This window comes from Hippocampus guttulatus, chromosome 11 (genome assembly GCF_054856545.1).
Source record: "Hippocampus guttulatus isolate MCC_2025c chromosome 11, RoL_Hgut_1.0, whole genome shotgun sequence".
NCBI classification, from domain to species: Eukaryota; Metazoa; Chordata; class Actinopteri; order Syngnathiformes; family Syngnathidae; genus Hippocampus; species Hippocampus guttulatus.
The window spans coordinates 13,815,175-13,833,987 of record NC_141271.1 but is presented as its reverse complement, the minus strand read 5'-3'; the positions used below and the strand labels follow the sequence as shown (position 1 = coordinate 13,833,987).

At 46.2% G+C, this 18,813-nt stretch overlaps 1 protein-coding gene across 1 annotated transcript in view; it reads right to left on the bottom strand.

The window, feature by feature from the left end:
• Window positions 1–447: 447 nt before the first annotated feature.
• The window catches only part of myo16 (myosin XVI), a 76,268-nt gene continuing 57,902 nt past the window's right edge, over window positions 448–18,813 (bottom strand). Inside the window, exons 28-35 of the mRNA XM_086123482.1 lie at window positions 17,608–17,710; window positions 16,933–17,029; window positions 15,960–16,242; window positions 14,375–14,757; window positions 11,953–13,188; window positions 7,313–7,465; window positions 7,009–7,091; window positions 448–3,877 (exon numbers count right to left, since the gene is read on the bottom strand). Coding sequence (XP_085979608.1) covers window positions 3,704–3,877; window positions 7,009–7,091; window positions 7,313–7,465; window positions 11,953–13,188; window positions 14,375–14,757; window positions 15,960–16,242; window positions 16,933–17,029; window positions 17,608–17,710 — 2,512 coding nt within the window. The 3' untranslated portion in view covers window positions 448–3,703. The remainder of the gene's footprint in view (window positions 3,878–7,008; window positions 7,092–7,312; window positions 7,466–11,952; window positions 13,189–14,374; window positions 14,758–15,959; window positions 16,243–16,932; window positions 17,030–17,607; window positions 17,711–18,813) is intronic.

The following is an 18,813-nucleotide window of genomic DNA, read 5'->3' as shown; positions in this document are numbered from 1 at the left end:
AAGCCAGGCTTCAACTCCTAACATGAACCTTTCATTAAAACCCCAACCTTGGCTTCAAACAGGCCTTAAAATCCATAAGGTGGAAACATTTAATTTCACACTGCCAGAGATTCATTTCACTTGAAGGTTCGGATGATTTTTTTTCTTTTTTGTGCAGTTGTAGAACTCTGCAATGCATACACCGTCGCAAATGTTATTAGATAATCTCTACAATCGGCGCATGATTACTTCTTAAAGGCTATATTGAGAACACAGTGCTTGTAATGGACCTGGATGGCGACGGGTGAGAATATAATTGGAAAAATTGATTCCTTACACTGTCACAATTTTTAAATAGATATGAGATGGATATTTGGCGCATATAGCTTGGATTACTTACTATTTGAACCTGAGGATGAATAAATAAGTCATTTTAACTTACTAAAAAAAATCCAGACGTAAAAAAGGTCGCACTGACACAGTTGTGCTTTATTGCTGTACAGGTACAGTACTTATAAAACATGATAAACAAGTAACATCACATACAATCAGTTTTTTTTCTTTCCACAAACACTTGAATGCATCTTAAGATTTGCTGTAAATTATGTACAAATAAAATTTGAATGAAAAAAAAAATCAAAATAGTGAAAGACATCAGTGTTAAAGCGCACAGCTGGATTGGGGTTAAAAAAAAAAAGAGAGAGAGACTGAAAAGTGTTAGCGGGATGTAGCACCAAAGATATATTGGTCGACTCCCGATGCCCCAAAACAATTCATCTGGCAACATTTTGGCTGATACAAAAAGATGTGTGTATGTGAGGCATCTATATGAATGTGTGTGTGTGTGTGTGTGTGTGTGTGTGTGCGCGCGCGCCCGTGGGTAGCTTGTACTGGAGACAGATGACGAGGCATGAGACGGCCCGGTGATTCACAGCATGATGGGAAGCGGTCGGTCATGTATAATGTCTTAATCTTTTTAGCGTGTTTTAACAGCTGGGACTTTATCTGCTTGATGTGTGGTCATACAAACGCTGTCGTAACAGTAACAATCAGAATGCCTGCGTAACCGTGGCAACCTCCATAACTGAGCTAAATGTTGCTTTCGCCGAACTGTTTTTCCTTCCATCGAGGGGTACGGTTTGGTATGCTGAATCGATCGTTCATCCTCAGTGGATGACAAGGGGGGGGGGGGGTCAGCGATAGTGTAGTGCTACGCACGGCTGCCTTTTGTGCGATCGCCGTTCAACTCATTACTGCTCAGTGGCCACCGGTCGAAACATGAATGTCTTTTTGTTTGTTAGGTTTTTTTCCTTTTTAATCGACTCACTGGTTAATGTCATGCTTCACAAGGCTGAGCGTGAACGCTTGGGACAGAATAACCGCGAGTCGACTCGGACAGACTCTGAGGGTCAACCGGAATCATGCGCTGAGTCGCATGTTTTTTGATTGGATATTTGTAAATAAAATGATTTTGTTTTTGGGGAGAAAAAAACCGACTTGACCCATGTTCCTCTGGTGAAGACTAAAGAAGGGAAAAAGCTCGATCCAGCTCCAGATTGCTGCTGGGATTGTCACAGAGGGCACTATTCTGCGAGTCTTGAAATATGAGTCACAATGCTCCCAAAAGCCGGCACAGGTAGCTCGCAGTGAATATGCTGAGTCGCTACGCCAGGAATTAGGGGATGTAGTAAGACAGGGGTGTCAAACTCATTTAAGTTACCGTTTTACCTGGAGGGCCGTTATGACTGAAACCATATAAAGAAGTCAAGAATAACGATTCAAGTATAAGTTACGATCATGAGTAACAAGAAAATGCTTAAAATATATCTTATTTATTACAGATGAGAATTTAAAATTTCAGTAGACATTTTGGAAAGGATCATGCAAGTTGACACGTTAGAGCTGCTTTCACGGACCACATAAAATGATGTGGCGGGCCAGATCTGGCCCCCGGGCCTTGAGTTTGACACCACATAGTAAGATATGACGAGTGGGAGTGCAAAAAACAAGAGAAGAGCACCACGTTTGTGGGTTGCGTTTGAATTGGTTAGTATGATGACATCATTTGCCTTCAAATGCAGCCTTACTCCGATATCACACTCAAATAGCTGCCAAAGTTTACGATATCTGTCAAACAGTTGCCTTCTTCCATTAGCCAGAAGTGGTCTCATCAGAGCAGTAACAGAAGATGCGGTATTAATTGTCTTAGCATGTCCATAAATTCTGCCATTTTGGCTCTGGTCCAACCTCTGAAGGAGCATACTCACTGTTCGACAGCCATTCCATGTCGGTGCCCGGAAAGCGGTCTTACAAACCACAGTCGAAATGCAAGATTTGCACCACAACAACTTGAACTCGAAACACTTGGTGGAGAGATGTTGATGGCAGATGGGTTAAAAATCCTCCATTGAGCAAGTCAATACCTCATCGGGGGGGAGCACATCATCATGATTAAAGTTGAAAAAGGGATGTCGAGGTGCCAGTAATTAACACTCATCCAGTCAGACCGAGGTGGTGCCTTCTGATGTATCCTCGCGGAGCGCATCACCTTGCACAGAACACAGCCGCAATTGATCGAGAAGGCAGAATCAATCAGACGCATTGAAGATGATCAGGAGGAATGAGAAATCAATTTGAGCTATTGGTACCTTGCGGCTCGAATGATTGCAACCCATTTTCAAAGATCAGGCGGTTGTTTGAGCCCCAACTGGCCAATTGCGAGGGCAATAAAACGTCCATCGAAGCGACACAAACATCTTCCAATATTGGAACAAAATGGCAAGCCAGGAGACGGGAGGGATGAAAAATGATTAAATAGAATAGAAACTATTTCATTGCCATTGACGTTCCTCAAAACAAGGTATTCACATCTGTAAAACAAACCTGTCGGTCATTGCATCGAACCCAAGACATTCTTCCATCTCAGTCAGCATCAGTTTCGTCTCTGTGCTTCGACACCACTCACTATTTACACAGCAGTTACCGTGGAAACACCCGCACAGCTGGAGCCATTCGTTAAGTAGGGAGGAGGTCAAACACCAAAGGGTGGCACGGGGTGGGCGTTCCAGAGGGTAAGAGATGCGTGCAGATTCTGGACAAACCCAGAGCACATCCGCTTCTTCTCCACCTTCACTTTTCAACACATTCCATCATATTTTTTTTTCGACAAACAGGATGTGCAATCATCACTGGTGGTCAGCTATCGGAGACGTGACACTTGGACGCTGACAGAAAAAGCAATGACATACGCTAGTTGGAGCCGTCTCGTGTTCACCCCAAAGGTACCGGAAAGTGCAGTTGAGTGCATCCGTCCAGAGTTTGTCCCCAAAGGCCGGCGGCAAAGAGAAATACACCTTGGAAGTTAGCCTGCTCCGTTGTTGCGGTGCTGGGCTCCTCAAAGAAATCACATTGGAACCTGGAGTGTGTTGAAAGGCGATGGTTGATGTGTAAACTTGAAAAGTGTCTGTAACGCTCATCAAGTATGATCAGCAGCACCTTGTTTGGGAGGGCGGACCTTTGACCTTTTCCCTCAAAACACCAACCGTGCCATCTTCTGAAAATAAATATGACTGTACACATCCCTGGGAATCTTCATGCTTGTCGGCCTTCCACACATGTCTTTCGAGTCACAAAGTGCTTGGTAATTGGCAGGGGTTGGGGGAGTTTTTGGCAGCCATGTTCAGAGGCCACTTGATCAGGTGTTCTCCAGTCATCCCGTCCCGGGTCACGGCGAATTCTTCCTGCTGGACCAGAGCAGCGCGGGCGGCAGGGGCGGAGACTGAGACGGCGGACGGTGCTTCCAACCCTTGCGCCCCCCGCACTGCGCCTGCCGCCATCGCAGGAGCTCCCGCAGCGTGCTGCCCGCATCCCCGTTGGAAAGACGTAGCCTCTGGAACGCCTGGATTTGGACAGAGGACCCGCATAGTCTAAGTCACGTTCCGACCGGCCAGGAGAATACAGCGGAACCTCTAAAGCCGAACGGCTTGGAATTCAACCACGCATTGTTGATAGAAATCTGGAATTCAGGCGGGGTATAGAAAAGAACTTGATTTTTAGTGGGTAGAATACTGTTAACGTTTAATTTCTTTTTTTTTAAGGATCATTAAGCAGACATGCAATTTTTTTACTTAGTGGCTTTTGATTCTGACTATGCAAATTCAACAATACAATCCTACACACCGCCTGTGGGGACTGGAAAAAAAATTACAATTGTTGCCAGGTAAAAATCGAAATAATTCTTGACTTAAGAGTGGTCACTTTCTTTCTTCCTCCCTCCAATCATTTCCTATTTCCGAGCGTCGTCTGTGTGAACAGATTTTGCTCGAATTTAGAGGTTCCACTAGAATGACTTTCTGGTCATAGGGGACCTTAAATGATGAAATGATGAAATGATGATTTGGAGGTTGGTAGCAAAGCGCATCGTGGATGGCAAGCAGATGGGGGGTGGTACGCAAGGAGACAAAATCAAATAAATGGAGCAAAAAGATTGAGCACGTGCTCAATCAGGCAGTCATGAGAGACCGAAGCCCTCAGTATGGGAAAATTAGGACACAGCTATCAACTAGTATCGGAAAGATGATGGAGATGAATCCACTGCCAGTGCGCCGCTATCCCTCCCGAGATGATTGACGTCAAACTGAGGCAGTCAGAGAAACCCCCCCCCCCCCCCCATCTGAGTGACAACTCGACTGGATGTATCGCCTCAAATTGGTGTTTTTACAGTTGAGGTCATTGAGCGGGGAACGTTCTCCGGTGTCCCTTCACAATGCACACACACACACACACACACACGTGCCCAGAAACATCAGTCATCCGCGAGTGAATATGCAGGTAAATCAATCAGAGATGGGAATTTCAATCTGCCTCAGTCAGTAATTCCACAAACAGGACTGGAGCATGGCTGATCCATACCAGAAGAGGACACGAAGGTTATATTTGATGGATGACATCACATTACATGCAGTGAGTCACAAGCCTATGACAACTTAATCGACTTGAAAACTTCCGTGAAAATCCAGTTTACCTGCACAATCTCATACAGGAGCTGCGACCGAAATTCAGCCTTGAAAGATCAATTCCGCAATTCTATTACGGTGTTTGGCCTTTGGTCGGAGTAATGTAGAATTGCATTGCATGAAACCAGGGATTTCTCATATTTTCATTCCACTGGAGCTAAGGGGTCGGCGACATTAATACTGCAGACGGCCACCATTTCTCATCGGGGAAAAATGTTAAAATTTTACTTTTCAACCTGCTCTCAAAGCCCCCGTTTTCAACTTTTGGCTGGTGCTAGCTATAGCTTCAGCCGGGATTATTGCTCTGCCTACAGTCCGGAACATGAGAGAGAGCGAGTGAGACAGTGAGAGAGCATTTGATAAGGCCGGTATGCCTCAGAGTTCGTGTCCCCGTTTAACCCGAAAAGTTGAGGTCATTCCGCGAGCGGTGCGGTCAAGTTCTTCCACTCCACATTTGGAAAACAAGGATTTTTGTGGACTTTCTGCAACAGAGGGATTCTTCCGTTTAAACCGAGGTGGGCTATCAAACACAGGTCACCAAAGGGTCATGATGAAGGCCGTATCGTAAAATGTATCCTATTAGATGAGTGTTTCTTAGACGGGAGCCACTTTGTCTCCACTAATTTCTTAACGACAAGCAAGAAGCTGAACACAAATGCCTGATTGAAAACAAAAGGTACAAATGAAGGATGTAGACAAGCAGGAGCCTCACTTGTTCTGGAATCAGATGCTAGCGATAAGAAGAGATCCGTTTCCAGAAGAGTTTGAACGGAAAGAAAATTCCGATGTGACCCCCCCAAAAAAAGTGTCCCAAAAATGAATTCAAAAAAGCTGAGATGATTGATGAACTTTGGCTAAGGAGTTCAAAAAAAAAAAAAAGGTTCAAACAACGAAGATGGGATTGCCATCAGGACTTTCGTGAACTCACAATGGACTCGATGGAAGCATCGTCACAGAATGAATTTCCGGATGGACTCACCACATCCCCCATGTGTGGACTGCGGCTTCCAGTAAGGTCCCAATCCCTGCCCATACCCCACCCCACCCCCAACACCCTCGTCGATTAGAGGGCGGCCCCAGCTCCAAATGGAGAAAAATTGAGATGGCCCCTCTGGAAGATAAAGAATAAAATGATAGTCTTGCGGTCATTGACTAAACGTATGAGGACATATCAACAAAATGATGATGGATCTAGAAAGCGCTCATCAAGGGCTTTAACAGGACGTGTGACTCGATGGGGTTTGTCGCACATTGATTTTTGATCTCGTTACCGGTGAACTCTGAACTTAGGCGCTTCCCACAGGAGGCTATCCTCCTCCTAATATGGCAACCAAGTTTGGAGGCAATGTGATTCAAATGGTGGCTCTGTTGTGTAAGATATTAACACGGCAATACTCGAGACAATATTTATCACACAGGAAATTATCAACAACCCACAGGATGCTTGTTTTGGTGTTCCGGTGTTAATTATATGAGTGTAAATAAACCCTAAAGCTTCATACAATAATTATTCAGACTCTTTATGGGCATTTAGTCTATGTATCTCCATGGCAGTTCCAAGGTTCCTGTAAGCAATGCGCATTCTGCTTCGTTATCGGGTGTGCGATCAAACCCACGTAACAAAGCCGCATGTGTGTGTCTCAGAGTGTGTGCCGAAGACTTTAAACTCAGTCCTGCAACCAAACACCAGAGTGCGGAGGCAGCGAGAGCTTGCACGTCACAGGTGGCATATGTTGCCCCAGGGAGGCCACTTTCCCCAAATTGGAAACAAAAACAGGTGGAACAAAGAACACCAAAAGCAAAATCTGAAGACATTTCAACGTAGATGGCGCTCCTCTTTGTTGTTTGTCAGTGTGCACAGCAGTGTGAAAATACAGCATGGCTTGGAAATGGGATTAAATTAAATCATTTCAATCATTTGGGTTAATTGAGGATGACTGTACTTTTATTCCAAACACATACTGGAAGTCGAAGTGCGTTTGTGTTTGTGCGCACGTGCATGTGTGTGTGTTACCTGTGTATGGTGGCTATCCATGTGCCTGTGCAGAGAGGATGTGGACATGTTTGACTTGACGTGACTCTCGTCCTCCAATGAACCTGAGCACACAATTAAATGAGGCGTCCTGAATAACAAGACATCGTTATTATTAGCAGCCGTAATTAGTGCGTAATGATGAGCAATTTAAGGATTTTATTTGTTGACACTATACCGCTTGGAAAATGATCAACTTGGGCAACGGAGGCGGAGTGCAAGCAGCCACCGTAGGATGAAAGGAAACAATGGTTTGGAGTCCAAAAAAAAAAATAAGTCCACCTACCATTGGAGATCTGGTTTCCGTTCTCGATAGGGGCGTGGCTTGACGAGTGAACAGAATGGTTGTTGGCGTTCTTGTCCTGTAGCTGCAGTGATGGTGAGGATGGGGCGGAGCCACAGTCTTCGTGGCCGGGTAAATTGATGTTAGAGTTGAAACCTGGGAAGAACACACCCACACAAATAGATCCGGATTTGCCTTTGCGGAGTTAAGCAGATTTATTAACTCTGCCAAGTATTGTGATTTGTTAGGTAGCAGGATTACACAAAAATAGCTCACTTAAAAAAAAAAAAAAAGGGCTCATCTCCTACTAGCTTTGGTTCTTTCTGCGGTAAACTGCAAAAAACCCCGACCTGAACGAGTAGGCTATTTTTAATTCTCTGCGAGGAGACAAATGTTAGAAAGGGTATTGAAAATGGATCACAGCAGCAAAGTGGAGAATGTGGAGTATGCAGTGTCCAGAGTGAAGGAGCAACAACAGGGCAGGCTAACATTAGCACGTGTTTATCTGGTTGTGCGTCCGAAAGTGTTCCAATGGTGCTGTGACGGCGAGTCTGCTTGACAACAGTGGTTTACGTCACCCAAATGGTACTGAAACCTGGCTGAACACAAGTACTAGAAATAGCATCTTGTCCTTCCAGTGGAGAAGTCGTAGTGGCTAAAAGGTTACTTAATTGTTGATCCGAAATTTACATTGAGTGAATACATCATACTGGGCGGCACGGTGGAATGTCAGCTTCACAGTTTTGGTGTTAAAAATGTGGTTTCGGCCATCTTGTGTGGATTTGCGTCTTCTCCCTGTGCTTCATACCTCCGGCCATATTCCTACAAATATGCATGTCAGGTTAACTGAAGACTGAATCCATAGTTGTGAATGAAGCTGCGAATGGTTGTTTGTCTTTATGTGCCCTACAATAGGCTGGCATCCAGCCCAAGTGTATCTCGCCTCTCGTCCAAAGTCAGTTGCGGTAGGCTCCGTCTCACCCACGAGGCTAAAAGGTGACAAGCGCTAAAAAAAATGGATGGATGAATGAATGCATGACACGTGATTGTACAACACTAAATAATCAGCGGTGACCGCGTATCTGAAGGTTCTGATCAAATTCAGAATGTTGTGGTTTTGTCTGCGTCTTTCCTTGTGCCGTGCAGTGTTTAGTATTCATTCAGCTGCATCTGGGCTGGAGGAAGGTGACTCCATATGACCTGGCAGCCTGTCCTCCGGGCTCACCTGCTTTCACGCTGAATGAGTAATTGTCTGCGACTTCATATGTGCAGACCAGCGTGAGTGCGAAGGCGTCAACAGCCATCCCATTCTGGGAATATGTTTCTTCTCCTCCACCTGCAGTTCCTTCATCTATCCGTCCATCCACCCTACACACGCTTGCACCTAAATAGAAACACGCCGCCCTCAACCGGTGTTCCCAGTGGGCCGCCACAAGTAGAACAAGCGACGCGGTCGTGTACTTGAGAAGAGATGAGTCATGTCAGAATCATGACGACGTGACAATGTCGAAGAGTTGGCGTTGTGTTCAATTCCTGGCACGGAATGCTGCCGCTGAGGCGAGGGGAAGGCCGTGGAGACAGGAGGGGAGTCTTATGACAGTGATTTCCCGCAGCCTGCCAAGACCACCTGCCCTCACCCACTGGCATTCCGGAAGTGCGCTCATTCCCCGAGGATGAGGAAGGCAGCTGCTCCTCACAGAGATGTCTAGGATAGCGACTGTAACCTCTGGCCCCGCCCCCAGCGTCAGGTATCACAGTGAGCCGCTTAACGGCCAAGAGGGAACGGAAGTGGAGCGTCCTGTTAAGCCCGTTGGCATCCTGCCCCTCTCAGATCTAAGTGGGCCGCTTTGCTTGGCCTCCTCAAAATAACATCAAGGTTGTGATCCCCACCACCCGCCCCCTGAAGTGCCAGCTTCCCCTGTCACAAACCCAGTTTCCATCACGCCAGCACTGTGCCTGCGTAGGAGCGCGTGATCAGCCGTGAAAAAGAGCCCGGAACGTCACGTCAGGCGAATGTGTCAGCGCCGGCGCTCCCATTCCGCCTCTTATAAGGCCTTCAGCCTCTTGCCCCCTGAACTCGTTATGGCACCATGACAGCGGCAACCCTCGGGTAAGCAAATATACCAGCCCCGTGACGGCAACGGCGTCACATACTTTCGCTTGAATGCAGTTCCTCTAAGATGACTGTCGAGGGTTTCCCGGTGCGCCGATTTATGCCCGTCCTACTGGCTTCTGTAGAACATGAGTGAGCCGTTAAATATTTGATAGGCATCCTCATCATTCCGCCGCTCATGTATTATTAACGGCGCCACAACTAATACTCCTGCAGGAAACAGCCACTTAGATGAAAATGGCATGAGAGGACAGTTTCCTCCCTTGGCTGGAGTATTCTCTTCAGCCCTGAGAATTAAACTTGATTCAGACCCCATGCCAGGATGTCCGCCGTTTGGCCGATTTCAAGTCTGGGCGTGTGTTGTAAAGTGTGATACACGAATACCAAGAATCTGACCAAATTTGAGCATTTGTCATCCCTTGCAAAGTCAGCAAAGAACCAATTCCCTCATGATCCTGAGAGACTATCCTGCGTTGTGTGAGTCAGTTTTAGGAGTGATTATTTCCATCCCAATCTGCTCAGAAAATGGTCAGGGCGACAAATGTAACCTGTTCAATATTTATGTCAGAGTTTTGGAAATTACTACGAGTGTGCATCACTCCAAGAAAAGACGATGGGGCCTATCGCAAAGTGAAGCGGTGATCAGACTAAACGCGATGATCCACGGACGGCACCACAAACTCAACAAAGAATGGACAACAGTCACAAATAACTCCAATCATACTGCATACTGCACATGCACTGCAACAAGGATGAAATGTGCCGCAGCTGGCAGCTATCGACAACAAGGTCAGTGATGCCTGTTACTCATTATCCCTGCTCGAAGCATGGATGTGGATCTTGTTTGTTTTCCCTGTGAGAGGGGTTCACATTTTAGGGGGTGTGACGAATCTGTGAGGAGCACATTGTTGACAATGATTATATGTGGGAAAATATGTTTTGCCCCATTTTAGCATAAAGGTCAGCCTTTCCATCAGCATCCCCGAGTCTCCATGCTCTAAATTACTACTTGCATTATGTAACGCCACTTGGCAAAATAATCCCGCTCGCTCATTAGCTATCGTGATACATCTGCAGTCGCCAAAGGACGCTGCAGCTGTATTCTAAGGCAAATGGAGTCACTCAAATGTGCCAAATAGAATGGTTTGCTAGAACACTTCCAAATATTAAAAATAAAAAAAAAAAAGGAAAAAAAAGTGGAGTTCGGAGAAATGAAACACCTATGGTGAAAAACAGACGAAATGACTTATCTATTGCGCCACACTACAGTGTAGAAGGTAATCAGACAGCACCTAATAAATCGGCCCCAGACTTGAATCATGAACTTGTTACAGTAAATACAGCACAAGATGGACTCGCACCGAAGCAAACTGAGTGAGACATGGGATAAGAAAGCAGAGGTTAACTTGCCATCACCCCCGCACTGATGTACATCTGGCCCATGGGTTCAATGTGTGCAGTCGGTGCAGACGCGGCACACAATGAAAAGTGACGACAGGGGATTTATGCTCCTGTTTTATGTGTTTCGTGTACAGTGGAACATCTGAAATCGATCAATGCACAATTTTGCTTTGTCTCGAGGGGTGTGGTGTGGTTGAGGGGCAGGGGATGAGGGGGGTCTTCCAGTAACAACACAACACTGCATACTTGGAAATTAATTATTGGTACAATAGGGCTGTAAAGTCATCCAAAACTACCGCTGTGGATCACAGCGAACTTTAGGCTAGCATAATCTTTTGCTTTGTCTTTGGCTTTTTTGTAGGAGACAATTCAGGTGGCACACAGTCACAGCACATCTTTTTTACACTTGCAAGACAAGTAAGAATGTCGAAAATCAAAATTTGTGACTAGCAGGTGTCATCCAAATCAGTGTGGCTTTGTCATTAAAATGAACGATTGATTTGATTTTTTTCCTCCACTTTTATGACAGTTAAGAATGTTAAAATATCACTTGCAACATTGTGTGTCGTGTTTTATGAGGGTGACGTTTATTATGAGAGCCTGAGCAGCAGGCAGTGCCAATCCCTCGTTGAAATCGCAGGAATTTTTTTTTATCCAACAAAATGAATTTTGCCTTTTTGCGGGTCCCGAATTGCCCAATAACTTGCCACTTTTCACAAACCCCAAAGTATCCTGGTGAAAATATATTTGAATCTAAAACTCAGTCAGTAGTGTACCCTGGAAACAGGGCAGCCATATTCACGATAACAGCACGCAGCAGTTGTGTGAGTAGTGTGCAGATTTGGTTTGAAGCGCCCATTTTTGGTGAATTCCAGGGCTCTTATTGTGACTACTACTCGGGAATTCATCCAAATGAGAAGCAAGCAAGTATTCTAGCCAGACGGGAAACACAAACACATTTTTTTTGTTGCCACAGCATCAAATGTCACAGCATGGTGTCAAAGTTGAATGGTCATTTTGAGGGTTTGCTATATAAAAGGAGGGTTTTACATTGATATTTGGGAATATAATTTGATGTCAGATGTTCCACTGTATCTTAAAAATGCGTGCGTTGTGTTGAGGGACAAACCTCCGTCTCGCATCTTGCGTCCCGTTGAGGACTTCCTCAGAAGGCTGCGCCCCGTGCTGAACAAGGTGCTGAGCTCATCCAGGGGACTGGTAAGAGGTCTTCCGTTTGCTGGGTTGAACAACAAGGGCGAGGAGGAGCAGGAGTGAGCTCTTCGAGGTTCTGGCCGGGACATCTTCCCCGGGGAGTAAGGGGGCTTCCCCGGCGGCTCCACACTTGGTCTCTGTGACGTTAGGGACTTGGAGGAGTCCGACTGGGTTCCGGTGACAGAAGCGGTCCGCGCCAGCGCAAGCAAGCTGGCCTCAGGTGGGAAGGGGAAGTGGGAAGGTGGTCTGTAAGGAGGAGGTGGGCCACTTGTGGTCAAAAGAGGAAGCGGCGGGGTTAGTGGAGGGGTAGCCTTCTTCTCCGGCATTAGGACGGTGAGGCTCGGGGAGGAGTCTGCCCTCTGCCGCACATATTGAGGTGACAATGGGCTGTCTGGACCTGCAGAGTAGTTGAGATTGGTCTCAAACACTGGCAGCTTCTTGACCTCTAAAGGAGTGAGGGGCGACTCGTCTGAAGCAGGGGAGCAGGTGACGGGGGACGGCGGGAACACCAGGAGAGGCGGTCGATGAGGGAGCAAGTTGGGAAAGGGGGCCGGAATGTCACAGGTGCCATCTTTTCCATGCTGAATCCTGGGCGCACCACCAACCATCGCATTTTGCGGGTAAGCAATGTCCAAAGCTGCCGTCACCCTTGACGTCACCCGCTTACTCTCTTCACTCTGAGGGCGGCACATGCCAGATGTAACCAGGCTGAAGCTGAGAACATCCAGCTGGGTTGGTTTGGTTGCAACGGCAGGTGGAGGCGCAGCATCATCAGGAGGGAAGAAGGTCATTTCCTCGTAGACGGCCTCTGATTCCGCTTCTTCCGGGCTGTCGGGTGGCTCCTGGAGGCTCTCAGCACGGGGCTGAGAACCAACCATCTCAATGTAGATGTCCTCTTCGTCCTGGCCCTGATAGAGACTCAGCGCTAAGCCCTGCGTAGCATCCAGGGAGGCCGCTTTGTGCATCATGCCGCCTGTGTGCGACAGCAGCGCCGTCTTAACATCAGCAGGACGCAGCTGGTGGAGGAGGGGCGCCACGGCATTGATCTCCTCGTACGAGCCTGTCAGCTTGGTGTTGGGACTGCGTTTGGGTTTGGGCGGGGGCACCTTCCTCATGGTCGTGTAGTCATCGCTGTGGGGGCGGGGCTTGGACCCTGAGGAAACATTGAGAAAGTTCAAATAATGGTCACCAGCACTCTGAGCAACTATCCGTGGATCGCTTATTCTTTCTATTTTCAATTGACAATTAAAAAAAAAAATCCCAAATTTTTAAAATGGCTGATTTTTCCAACAGTATGTCAACTTTAGGCTTAGATTAAAAAAAGGACTGATTTTATTTTAAAATTTGATGGGTCGGATTAATGTGACCCATAAATTTGGAAACAAGCATTAATGTCAGGTTGTTACCCGCCACAATCAGTCCGGACCATGGCCCTGATCCAGCAATTAAGCACTGACTCACATGCACCACCGTTTGGATTAGTCGACTTGGTCCAAACAACTGTTATTTTCCTTCTTTTAACCATTATGTGATACGGGAGGAGCTCTGCGTCTATTTCTCGGTTAGGGGTGTGGCCCAGGAAAGTCAGTACTGTACAGTAGGGATTGAGGCAACTAGTCGATGAGTTGACTTTACTACTCAGCATCGGCATTTAGTGCGATGGATCACAATATGAGACTGGCCAGCTTGTTGAAAAGAAAAAAAAACATGCACAGAATTCCCACGAATGACAACAACTCTCTATCGAGTGTACTGGTTTTATTTTTAATCACTTTTATTTTTTTTCTATGAAGGTCCGTAGAAATATGCCTTTACAAAAAAAAGGTCCGTAACAAAAAATGTCAGTGCTCGTGCTGAAAAAATATCAGATTTCACAGATGAATTGATTTTGACTTGACTTCCATCACATTGAGATGATGACCAACCCACCCCCGCCCCCGCAAAAAAATCAAATTTTCAACCCCTACTGTACAGTGAGGAACAAACAGACCTATGTGAGGAAAACAACTGTTTCTGACTGCGGCACAAGCACACTGTCCGTGACAGAGGTACCGTACTTTTTGCATCAGTCAAAAAAAAATGCACCATGAAAGAGAAAAATATATAAACATTTAAGTTGCTCCAGAGTATAAGCAAATAATTTTTGTTTTACAAAACTGAGACCAAGAAGTGGAGTGCCCAGACTCACCCTGAAAATCCCCATTGCCTAACCGCCCCGTTTTTAAATTGTGTCCTTTTGATCTGAGCTATACATTGAATTTAGCTTGTAGAAAATGGAAAGAACAAATGCTACACACGAGCAACCATCTGTCATGTCTTCTAAAATCAAGTGCGTGTACCTGCGGGGTCTGTCGGGGACAGCTGGGATTTGGGGGGGCTCCCAGCTGGCGAAGCGTAGCCTTCTGGAGTGGCACTCTCTTTGACCGCCATCACCAAGCCGGCACTAACCACCTCATACGACGCACTCAGGCGCGTGTTGGGGTCTCTTTTTGGTTTTGGGGGAGGTTGCTTACGAGGCGAGGAAGCAGCGCAACCGCTGGTAATGTCCACGTTGGTGTGAGCGACGTGCTGCAGCACTGGTTTGACGGCCGGGCTGCTGGTGGACTGTGTTGAATTCTCGATAGCAAGCGGGACGGGCACCGAGCTGGATCGAAAGTGGCGAATGAATCGGCTTCCCCCGTTCCCAGCGACACCGTGGACTTTTCCAACTTTTTCCATAACCCTACATATGAACAACAGTTAGATCACTATAGAGTAAAGAATGTTATTTGAATTGTTCAATTCTATACATCCATTCTTGCCCATAGCCAACCCCCTTTTTTTAATATGAGAAAAATATCAGAAATAATCCAAATTGACAAGGAAGAGGCCATTTTTGTCTCGATATAAATAAAAAAATACTAAGTGGAATAAGTGGAGGATATGAATTCAACACATTGCTCAAGTGGCAGACCAAAATTAAATCAATAGAGCAGTGTTTGACAAACGCAGCGATTTTGTGTCGTCTTCTTGAGGCATCAATGCTAAAGCCTTTCATGTGAGCGCAGCATTACAGTCACACATCAACTGTCACGCCGCAAATACGAGCTAAGGAGGCCAATCGGAGGATAAAGAGACAAGAGATTACGCTTTCGATCTAATCTCCCGACAGTAATTTGATCATATCCAGTTTGATATTTCCTACACTAATCTCAGTGAACCATCTGTCCGTCCTATGATTCCATGCAGGGGGTGAGGGGCAGTCGGGAGCCAATCTGGGTAAGTGATGGCGGATGGAATTTTAAATCCTTGTGGAGAAATTAAGTTGGTTTATTTGAATTTGAGCATGTAGAGCATTGCTCCCTCAGTAAAATCCTTCTTAGGAAACCTTTCATTTATCTTTACAAAGAATTGCGTGTATGCATACGTGTGACTGTGTGTGTGTGCGCGCACGCCAGGCAGCAGATGTTACATGCACAAGGACACTTTGCACAAGGACCCTTCAAAGTCAGGAGGATCTTATTCAACAATAAATTAGGATCTAAAACATTGGGCAAATATTGCTGATACAGCTCTTGTATCGGAGCTCATGAGATTGTGCAGGTGTACCTACTGTTGTGGCTTTTGAGTGTAAGTGTAGATTTGTAAATGTAGCCTCAATCAGCCTTCAAAAAGCATTTAGAGTTTGAATTGCTGAGTTGTAAGGTTTGAATAAAAACTGTCATTATTTTAGAATGGGCGGCTTCTTATTTGCTTTTTCCAAGTGTACAAACAGCAACCTGGTATTGATAAGTATTAAATAATTTATATTGAAGCAGAAAGAAGGTAAAGTTACTATTTTGCAAGTTGTGATAAGTAGCAGTATACTTGTAAGAAGTCTTTCTCAAGGTCATAAAAGTTTGACAAACAAATCGATGACGTCGCGTCACTGAGGTTACAACTCACCTTTTAACCGGTTGTTCCTCCTCCTTGCCAACCGGATCGGGCCTTTCCCCGAGTGGCGGGCTGCTGCCAAGGTTGGCGGCATGGATGAGGCCGCCGTTGCTGTGGCAACGCAGGCGGTCGCTCTCTCGCGAGATGTCCGAGGCGTTCTGTATGACTAGGCGGTCGTAGGCGCGCAGCCCCATGTCCTCCGCCCCCTGCAGGAAGCGCTGCACACTTCCCTCATCCTTGTACCGCGACGGTAGTCGACGGCGGACGCGCTGCCGGACGAGCCAGCCACGTACCACTGGATGGAAGAATTACATATATTTATATATCATACGTCATGCGATCTTTTGCCAGGAAAGTATTTGCGTGGCACTCAATGTTGACTTAATTGCTTCAAGATGCGATGAATGAACAACAAATTCCAGTTAAAGGTTATGATCAGAGTCGGTGATAAAGGGCAGTCTTGGCGGAGTCTAACCCTCACTGGGAACGAATCCAACTTACTGCTGGCATTGCGAACCAAACTCTGACATCGGTGGTATAGGGACCGGACAGCCCCTTTACTCCCGAACCACTTTCCCCCATAGAACTCCCCGAGGGACACGTTCGAACGCCTTCTCCAAGTCCACAAAGCACATGTAGACTGGTTGGGCAAACTCTCATGCCAAGGACACTGCCAAGTGTGCGGAATTGGTCCACTGTTCCGCAGCTGGATGAAAACCACGCTGCTCCTCCTGAATCTAAAACTCGACTTCCCTATGGACCCTCCTCACCAGCACCCCTGATAGACCTTACCAGGGAGGCTGAGAAGTGTGATCCCTCTGTATTAACACTTGGACCAGTAGTAGTCAGGCAGAGGCAATACCATGATGGCTGCGTCAGAATCAGAACTGTTTCACACCCCTAGACTGTTTTCACCCAGTTGTTGTTGTTGTTATATAAAAGTACCTACAAGGAAAACTTGAGTCATCAATAGTTCTTTCTTTACCTTTCTGGCAGATGATGATCTTTTTATGCAGCTGGTAGCAGCGGTCGTTGAGCTGGTCTGCCTGCCAGTACTTGAGAAACACTTTACTGCTGCCCATCTAAACACGCACAAAAACACACAAATGATGAGGTGAAAGAAGCAGTGATGCAGTGTAGCAACAGCAACCTGTGACACGACGGGAGAGCTGCAATGTATGACAGAGTGCCGACGCAGCATTCAATAAAAATAAATAAATAAATAAATAAATTGGGGGTGGAGAGAGTCACCGTGGTGTTTGGGAGGGGACAAAAGGGGTAATGGGGTGAGTGACATCTCTCCGGCAGCTACTTGTAGAAAGGACATCAAAAAAGCCAACTTTGCAGAGGAGAGCGTGTGTGTGTGTGTGAGTACGGCTGCAGCTAACATGACCCCTTGAGGTCAGTCACTCAGACACAACAGCAGTCTGCCAGACGGGACCAAGAAGAGGCAGGGTGGGCGCCTCCGATGGGTTCTCTGTACAAGTGTGTGTGTGTGTGTGAACAGCGACGAGGGAAGAATGATGATGAGGTGGGACAGCTGGAACGTGTTGACGAAGATTCCAAGGAATCTCTGACAAACAGGGAGGCGGGGGTCAGGGGATTAAGTCATTTGGCAAAATCTTTTGTTAGCAATGGGAAGACCGAAAAAGGCGCGCACCTGCCATCCCTGCAGTTTGGTCTGCCGCAGCACACAGCGACACTTCTCCTCCGCCGACAATTTGCTCTTGTCGCCCAGCGTTGGCACAGTGAGATCTTTGTATCTGAGACGCACAAAGACAAATAAAACATCAGAGGAGAGGAAAGAAAAAGTGGTCAAGTTGAAGACGAGGCTTTCGGTGGAGGGAAACAATAGGTTCAAAGGTCAGGGGGGGAGGTCAAAGACCAGCAAAACAGCATCTGTTCCTGTTGGGGTCTCCCGGGGCAACTGTGGCCATGAATGGTCAACTGGATGAAGACACTGATCTGGTTTTCGTCTGGGATTGAGACACATGCTTCGTTGATACAAATGAAGATATTTCATGATAAAAATGTGTCACGGTTGTGATGCTAGAATAATGTAAATATGAAAGACCTAGTTGGAAAGTCCCGTCCACTCAACAGATCGTGAAGCAACACAGATTGGTTTTGAAGCGGCTCAAAGGAATGCAGAGCAATAAATCAGTGGAATTTCCAAAGGCCACATTACAAGTCCATCCACTCACCATCAAGATAAGGACCCGCTGAGTGCTAAACCTCTCCACTCAACAACCCGTTCGCACCCGGGTCGGGTTACTAAAAATTTTGCGGAACTTTGATGGTTGAAAACTGTTCTGGTCAAATTTGATTTGTTCATATTCAGAAAGTATTGTTCCTTTAGTTGTGACACTTTATGAGTGTAGAATTCAGTTAATTTTGAAGATAAGTAACAAAGGTTGCCTGAGTGGTCAGTTACACTTCACATTAGGACTAAACACAACCCACATATTTCATTCATTTTCCCGACAAATTAATTGTCTTCTAGGGGACCTAAAACATGCCTGAAAAACTAATGCATTTTTTCCCCCAAGGGGACATGATAGGACGGACCGCAAAGGACCCATGCTCAAAATTTCCAACCACATCCATCCATTTCATCCAATTCCAATACAACTATGCTTATAAAAGAGCGCAATATAGTCCACACCGCTCTGGTCATCTCAATGGCACCTACTTTTTGTTGCTTGGAATACGTTGGGAAACAGAATCTGGCAGTGGTGCCTAAGAATGAAGCCTCTTTGCTAACTTCAGTTGAAGTTCAGCGTTCAAGGTCAGCCCCAGTGCAGCTATAACAGCTTTTCGGGAACAGTTTTTAACAAGATTTTAGAGTGCGTCTGTGGGAATGGTC